At 42.8% G+C, this 8,956-nt stretch overlaps 1 protein-coding gene across 1 annotated transcript in view; it reads left to right on the top strand.

Annotated features, from left to right (window-relative positions):
• Nucleotides 1-7,170, top strand: part of SCAMP1 (secretory carrier membrane protein 1) — a 30,742-nt gene extending 23,572 nt beyond the window's left edge. Inside the window, exon 9 of the mRNA XM_075838674.1 lies at nt 1,388-7,170. Coding sequence (XP_075694789.1) covers nt 1,388-1,552 — 165 coding nt within the window. The 3' untranslated portion in view covers nt 1,553-7,170. The remainder of the gene's footprint in view (nt 1-1,387) is intronic.
• The last annotated feature ends 1,786 nt before the right edge of the window (nt 7,171-8,956 follow it).

Consider the following 8,956-nt stretch of genomic DNA (forward strand, 5'->3'; position numbering starts at 1 on the left):
GTAGCCAGTTCATGATGGCAAGTTCATATCCTCCCCTCCTTATAATGCCATGCCCCAGTGAAACCTCCGTATATATTTATTTATTTAGAATATACGCATTGCTACCATGTCGAGCTGGCCACACATTGTATGAATGCAATCTGAGCCCACAGACCATCTAATGTGTATGGTGTCAACCTGACTGTCATTGAGAGAAAGAGGCATCGGGCATTTGGATTTCAACATCCCACATTGAGGCGCAGCCAGAGGGGTCCGGCAGGGGCTTCTCTCCCCCCCCCCCCCTTCTGGCTGATATTTGCATGTTTATGAGGGGAAGTGGGGAGAGATGTCTGCAAAATATCAGCATTTGATCTGCAGCTTGTGTATGCCATTTTTACTATATATAGATAGAGATATCTCAGGATATTGGATGAAGCACAAACTACAGCTGAATAACTCTTCTATTAGCCGGTGTATGCTGCTCTGATATAATATATTGTAACCCCCTGGGTAACAGTCGTGTGCAGGCTGCCAACAAGAGAACGAAGAGCGACTTCCTGCTTTATCTGGGTGCTGTTCTCCATTGTTTCTTATATGAATTGTCACCCGTAATCTTGATGTATGTTTGTGAGTATTAAAATATTAGCAGAATATCCCATTGGCCATTACATAGCTTTAATCCAATACACGGAGGGACAACTTCAAGTCATCCGTGTATTCCGCTTTTACGGAGTCTCCTCCAGGCTGCTTCCAGTTTCCTGTATAGGATTTAGAGGTGGCCATACACGCTAGATAGATGTGTGCCTAAATGGGGAGAGGGCAAATCAGCCGCTGACAGACGCCTCAAGAGGCTCTCACACTCTCTCACACTCACTCTCTCTCACACACTCACACTCACTCTCTCTCACACTCTCTCACACTCACTCTCTCACACTCACTCTCTCTCTCACACTCACTCTCTCTCTCACACTCACTCACTCTCTCTCTCTCACACTCAATCACTCTCTCTCTCTCTCACACTGAATCACTCTCTCTCTCTCACACTCACTCTCTCTCACACTCACTCTCTCTCTCACACTCACTCTCACACTCACTCTCGTGTGCGGGCACCTTAAGGCTGTTGCTAACCAATCATCTCTGCCCCTCCCTGCAGTGGGCTGGTGTTTGCACGCTCCTGTGATATGTGGCACAGTCTACAACCTCTCCTATGACTTATTCTTTGCTTTAGACCTGCATATGTGGCTCTCCAGCATCCTGCTCACAATTTTTAAAATGATCTACATAACATTCCAACGTCCCTTTTAAACTTTTGGCATCACTGGAACTACATTTTAAAGGTGGAAATTTCTATTTGTATCTACTATTGACGCAATCTACTTATTTGAACCCTGGGATATATCTCTTACAGGTGCATGGACTGTACCGGACAACAGGTGCCAGCTTTGAGAAGGCCCAGCAAGAGTTTGCTACAGGCGTGATGTCTAACAAAACCGTGCAGACCGCTGCAGCCAATGCTGCCTCTACAGCTGCTAGCAGCGCTGCCCAGAATGCTTTCAAGGGTAACCAGATGTAAAGGCTCCCACTGAAGGCAACCATTACCACGGTCATCCCTCTTCAGTCACGTCTATTCCTCCAGCCGTGTTTGCAACACACACAAAAGACTTTAAATTGCACTTACCATGTGGATCTGTTCCATTTAGCCCATTGGGTGCCAGGAATAATAAAAAAAAAAAATAAGGCTTCCTGGGCACGTTATGGGTCTATTGGTTGTGCATGGTGAAAATAATGATGCTCTTACTGGATCTTTTGCGCACTTCTATCCCTGCATCCCAGCCTCTCCTGTCCTTGAGCTCAGAATGCTCCGTCCCAAATGCTGTCTAAATAACTGGTGGGTAACTGTAGTGTGAATATGGCGTAACTAGATTGGAATTGTCCTGAGGTTCTAATTGCAGGGAGTATTTGCTAACTCTTAATGCTCAAAGTGCACATTTTTATGTATTTTATGATTCACTTTTTGTTGCTACTTAGACTTTTAAGTATAGAACAAGGCATTAATCTCAAGTCTATAGAAGCGTTCAGCCAGTTATTAGAAGAGCCGGTGGCCACTATCCATACCTGCACATAGTAAGTAGTTTGTCTGATTTTATGTGCATTTGTAAGGAAAAAGCACAAGTGGCACTTAATCTGATATAGTTCCGTAGATGTGAAAGCTTAATGGCCACTTCAAGCCTGTATTCCTGGGGTTGTATCTAATCAGATAGAGTATCTCAGCAGGATTTGTGTGTACTTTGGATTGTCATTGCTTGACGCAAGTCTCAGTGGTAACTGTAAGGTCCATTAGGATTGAAGAAAAAGGAAGCTGTATCCGTGTTTGCGCTAAATTTCTTCATAGCCTTTGTGTTATTTTGTGTGTTTGATGTCTCCTTAAACACTTCTTCTGTTTTGCTGTTTTTGTTGAATGCAGTGCATTGGTTTTTTTTAACTTCTAGTGGAAGTACACCTTTTTTTTTTTTTTCCCTTTTATACATTGAAACAGTTTTTTACAGTAGCCAAGACTGTTTCTGAGTGTGTAATTGGTGTATTTTCTAAGTACCCCAGAGAGTCTAATGCTGTTACATTTTCTATATTACAATGCGGGGAGCCTCTGCACACTTAACCGGTTTAAACTGCATTTTTCCCCCTTATCAGAGACTGTGGAGTACTTTAGACTTTTTTTTTATTTTTTTTTTCCTTTTTTTATTTTAGTTTTTTTTTTTTTTTTTTAAATCTAGGCCCTTTTACACGGGCTGATGCTCAGTTAAACTAACATTCATTGCCTGGTGTAAACAGGGCAAAAATCAGCTGATGAACAAGAAGCTTGTTCATTGGCTAATGGCATCTTTTATGCGACCCAAAAAAATGGTTGCATGTGGGCAGCCCAGTGTTGTATTTCCGATCATCGTTTGTTTTCACGGCCAGTATTGAGTTGTCTTAGGCTTGTATCCTTTTTTTAAGCTATTTTTTTTAGTGAATTACTTTTTTGACGTTTGAATTATCAATATTGAGGGCCAGAGGGGCCCAGTTTTCAACTGAAAGGTGAATGCAAATAAAGTGCAGAAAAACTGAGACCCCCAATCTCAATATATCTGGGAGTACCAGCTCCCTCCACCAATGTGACTTCTATCAAATAGACGTATTATAAATGTCATTAGTTAGAATACGTCTTTAAGATCGGAATATCTCTACCCAAAGCTGTCCATATAGGATAACTTTAAGACGAGGGCCCATAAACAGCAGATTATCGGCAGATTCCACCACAAATCTTATGCCCAGCTTTACCTTCAGACAAGCAGCCTCCTCATTTACAGAGGGGGTGGATATAACCTGGGGTTAGGGTTCTCACTAACCCTAAGCTTTACTTAAACCTGACAGTAACTTTTACTAATTGTATTATTCTTTACATTGATAGATTATATTTATATATTCATTTTTCCACGTGTTCCAATATGAATTGGATGTCTTGATATAGGTGTCATTTAAGAGCCCTGAAACCTGGTTAGTCTCTGCTCCGGCCTTGTGTAAATGACATGAGCAGTGACGGGGGAACATACAAATAGAAGTGATAGGGGGTTATGGCCATTAGAAGTGTTGAGTAATAGCTCTATTGAGCTTCTTTGTTAGCAGTAAGGGTTGTACCTTGATATATATGTATTGCGTGTATTTATAACTTTAATATAATTTATAATGTAATTATAACTTATAACTATTTAGATTACACAGGATCACTGGATCTAATATGGTTCTAGTCGATTCTAAATGGAAAAGAGAAGCACTAGGTCCTGTAACGTTCTGAGCGGACTTCCCTTTTAATGTACGTTTTTCACGCTGTACTGCAGGAGGAATGCGTTCTAACACCAAATCCCATCCGTATGAAAACGTCCTCCTGCAGAGGTAGGTCTTACACGCCATGTATTCAGGATAGACCCTGTGATGAATGCATGAAATGTTATGAAGTTACAATATTTTATTTTTTTAAGTTTGGTACTAATCGCACACACATATTTATAAGATTCTCCTTGGTCATTGCAAATCCATGAAACAACTATGCAAAGTATGCGTAACCATGTAGGATGAACTGTGCACCCTATAATAACTGATGCAGTCGCATGCTCTTCATTATTGGCTTCAATTTCAATAGGTCGATCTCCCAACTTTAAAATGAGCCACACAATTCAGTCTTGTCATCTTGAGTAATATTAGTATCATTTGCTGGGCATTGTGAGGTCACACGTGTACCTGTATTATTAAAGGGAAAATGTGAACATAATAAAAAGCTAAAAATGAAGCCCACCCCATTAAAGGTATTTATTTTCCTTAATCAACAGTTATCACCTACAAGATGAAGCGGTGGCGGAGCATGCGCGGTACCGCTTCATTCACATAGGACTCTGGGACCCCCGTTCTAGGAATCGGAGGGACCCCCACCAAACAGACAATTATCACCTATCCCATGGATAGGTGATAAATGATTATTAGAAAGCCACTTAGCCTTTTCCATTAATCTGGAGATCCGTGGGGTCCTTTAAGTGAGTACTTTAATTTTGACAACTGGGTGTTAACGTTTCCCTTGTCGATCGGGTGTATCGATCTAGTCTCGGTGAGAACACACAGCGTTTCAGCTGCACGCGGCCAAACAACGCCCACGTGGGTGACAAATGGCCACGTAATTTAGCGAGTAAAACGAAGGTATTGCTGGCAAAATCGCACATCTGCCACGTTGTGTGATGTCGCCCTCAATATTGTCAGCAGTGATTGGATAGTGTCAGTGTGTTGGGACACCCCCTATTGGCAAAAAATGGTAATTGTCAATTTATTCATACATTTCCAGGAGAAATGACAGAACTCCCCATTGTGCCATTCCTCTAGGAAAAGATGCTCCAGCATGGTGTTATCCTGAGGAATACAAGTATTAACTAATACAAACATGTCAGGAGAGGTGACAGATCCTCTAAGATCGGCCTTCAAGAAGAACCCCCCCCCCCCCCCAGGTCTCCAGGGATAAGGGAAGTGGAATCTTCGAGTTGGGCACCTTCATTCAACCTTGGGTGTAAATAGGGTATTTTCTTGTTAATGACTGATCAGTTGATGGATCCGGTCTACTCAACCACTGACTGTGCTGTTACTTTATCTAGGTTTATTTGCTTTATATCCTGCAGCTTTACAGTGCTTAATAGTAAAATCCTATTCAGACTATTGTATTAGACTGATCTGCTTTCTAGATGTTAGATGGTTTTCAGTCCATTGAAGTTTTCATCACCTTTTACATGGATCTCATCAGATTGCTGCAAACCCTCTTCTATAAGGAAACGCTGAATAGTCAGATGAAGGATTCTTGCTCAGCTGCTTTCCGGAGCCCATTCCCCCCCCCCCCTATGAGTTTTGACTGAATCTTTTAGGTTTTTCTTTATCTTTTGTTCAGCTGTATTGTCATACTATAGTGTGGTACTGCGGCCAAACGCCATCAAGACTCCGCTCCATTTGTTCATATTCTCTGTTTTATGAGTACCAGAGAAATACCAGTATATAACGGTCCTATGTGAATAGTGTGCTGTTGTGTATAAAAAAACACCTTATCCATTTCCTCCTGGCAGGCGAATGTTTAAAGTGTTATCATAAAGACTTACCAGCATTCCCTAAAGGGAAATTGTATGGCTTTATCCCATAATTAACTCATGTAAGGCCTCATGCACACGAACGTGCTTTTGCGGCCGCAATTGCCCCGAAAATCCACAATAGAATTGCGGCCCCATTCATTCCTATGGGCCCATGCACACGACCGTGGTTTCATCGGGAATAATGCACTCGGCCATGTGCACGGCCCGCGATCTGCGTGTGTCACACCGCGGCCGGCCAACCCGAAGAACACGGCTGTGCACATGGCTACGGTCGTGTGCATGAGGCCTAACACATTAGACTTGTCAAAAAAAAAAGGCCCAATAGACAAGGTTAAAGGGGACCTTTCACGTGGAAAATCCATGCTATAGAGCAGGAGGAGCTGATCGGATTAATATATGTTTGTGGTAAAAGATTCAGTATAACTTGTAATCTATAGATCGAAATCTCTTGGGTTAGGAGTCCAGTGGGTGTCCTATTCAGTGGTGACTGCTATCTCTGTACTCTCATACTGGGAAGACTTTCCATCAGTGCAGAACCTCCCACTGGACTCCTAAACCCAGAGAGAGCAGGGGTTTAGTTCTATAAATTACAAGTTATACGAAGTCTTTTCCCCCAAAACTATATATCAATCTGCTCTGCTCTTCCTGCTCTATAGCATGCAAACTGCAGATGGGACTACATTTTCATTTGTGATGGGTTCTTTTTAATGCAGCTTGACCATAAAAGATTTTCCATTGAAACACACGGATCAGAACCCATTTACTCTGGAGACTGCTGGCACTTGCGTCATGTCAGACTCACGTGTCATGAAAGTTTATTATTGGGGATCCCCGTATTGCAGCCATTGCACTTTGGGTTGTGTTATACTTTGGGATATCGCTGGCTGAAAGGATAATGACAGATCTTTAGATGTTGTGTCATCTGCTGTAGAATCAATGCACCTTCCATAAAGCATGAGTCTGGTTAAATCTGAGGCTCACTTCTTGAGCAAACTGACAACTGAGAGACCTCCATCTCATCCTACTTTCTGCAAACCGCTATTGACACAGACTGGTTAAATCAATGTAACACTATTTGGATTGGTTTTATGCACTAAATGTTTTATTTCTCAGTATGCATTACACTGCGCCCGTCTGTCGCACACCGTGGCAGTAGCCGTTTTGTAAATGGAGCCAATGTTTCTGAAGGCTGCAACAATCAAAGCCGTAGGAGGCATTGGTTCAGTAGACAAAGCGGCTTCTGTCACCGTGGGGCAAGTGGCGGGTCTCCTTTAATTGACTGATGAGATCAAATCTAAACACTGGAATATCCGCACTCTACAATGTTCCGGTCTTGTATGGCTTGGATTTTATTTATCTGAAGGCTGTTTGTATATTTTGTAAATGACTAATATTGCTCTCCCATTACAGTTAAATAAATCATCGCCCTGTACAAACGTTGTCTCTCCCACTCTGTGTTGCATGTCTGAGTAGTTCAGATGTTTTGTATATTTATTGTATTAACACAGTGTCCTAGAATAAAATTAATATTTACCAACATGTGTTCTGGTTTGTTAGAGGGGAGCCATACAACTATCCTCACTCTTTCCTAGCAGTTGCTTTAATACATGGAAAATCGATCATCTTTAAAGGGAACCTTTCAGCAGTTTTAAGGCCTCAAAACTGCTGACAGGGTGACGTATCGCAGAGGGTAAGGGCATTTATAAAGTTGTTTTTCACGTTGCATGACCAAGAAACAAGAGTTTGGTTCCCCGTTGCTGTAAGTGACGGCTTTAGTGGCCAATAAGGTGACCGCTAGAGCTGTCACACACAGGGGTGGGGTGTGCAGTGCAAGAGCACTTGCACATCAAGTCCCGCCTCCGTGGCACATGCCATCAACACGCCGAAGGTTATTAAACATAATTTTCCCATTTCATCCCCCATGACTGCACATAAGGTGGAGGATGATCCCTTGACCTCTGTAGGGACAGGAACGGAGAGAGGTTAAAAGGGCCCCATGCTCAGCCTCCCACCAGTGCATTTCCTGTCCCTACAGGAGTCAGGATGAAGTGCGGATCCTCTTTCCTTAGGGGGGGGGGATTGAAGAGATTTTTTTTTTATTTCTTTATTTCCCTTAATGGAGGTCCGGATCAGGGGCTTCTCTTCTTCCGACTGATGTTGTCGTCGTCGTGTCTTCCCCCCCCCCCTTCGTAGAAAACCACACATCCGTCTGCTGTGAGACTAAAGCCAGACGGAGTTTAGCACTTTTGCCAGCGTCCCGACCGCGTGGTTACAGCTTTGTTTACAAACATCCGGCAAAAGTGGAGTCAGGCGGCCGCACGGACGAAAGTGACGTCACAAGCTGGGACTGCATCGGGAACGCAGAGCAGGTAAATAGACCAGCGTGTTCGGAGTAAAATTGCCATGTGCGTCCTGCTCTGAGGTCTGTGTCTCCAAGCGTGTCCTTTCCTGGTGTCAATCCGGTGGGGTCCGAGTTTGATGAATCTGAGGTCTCCTGCCCATCCACTCCCGTGAGGTTTTTTTCCCCAAGGGGAAAGTACGTGTTATATTACTGTAAACTGTACTAGCTGGGTCGCCCCCTCTCCCTCGTTTATTAGGTTGAGAATGAGGGATCCCAGAAACTTAAACATGGGAAGCTTAAAAGTTCTAAGAAATGTGCTACATGCTCCAAAATGCTGGCAGGCGCACACAAAAAACAACTATGTTCGTCTTGTATTAATAAATTAAAGCGGAACAACCCTCCTTTATGGACGACCAATGTTCTATGATCAGAGAGGAAGTTCAATCCGCCTCTATACAGCCTCAATACACGACCATTCCTCCCCCGTATAAAAAGGCGAAATTAGTAAATGAAACTCCATCTGATTAGGACACTAAAGGGCCGTTCTTTTAAAGATCCAGAGGACATAGATGAATTGTGGTCACTAAATCCTGAAGGAGATCAGGATGATGAGAAGAAATACTATTTTTACTCTGAGGATATGGATGATTTACTAAAAGCAATCAGGGCTACGATGAATATTGAGGAAGTTAAGAAACCGAAAACCATCCAAGATGAGATTTGGTGGTCTAAAAATCAAAGAGAAATGTGTTTCCTATTAACGAAAACCAGTTTGAGTTAATAAATGACGAATGGAAGGACCCAGAAAAAAAGCTATCGTATAGAATTTTCAACTCTTCCTCCAAAGAGATTTATTCTCACCACACAGCCCTCACAATTTCTGAGAAAGCAGATGTAGGGCAGCATCCAAAGCCTACACCAGAGAGGGGTAATATCTCCGGTATCACAGGATCAGTGTGGAGAAGGTCACTATTCCTCTTTC

The sequence above is a fragment of the Rhinoderma darwinii genome, chromosome 1, assembly GCF_050947455.1.
Source record: "Rhinoderma darwinii isolate aRhiDar2 chromosome 1, aRhiDar2.hap1, whole genome shotgun sequence".
Classification (NCBI taxonomy): domain Eukaryota; kingdom Metazoa; phylum Chordata; class Amphibia; order Anura; family Rhinodermatidae; genus Rhinoderma; species Rhinoderma darwinii.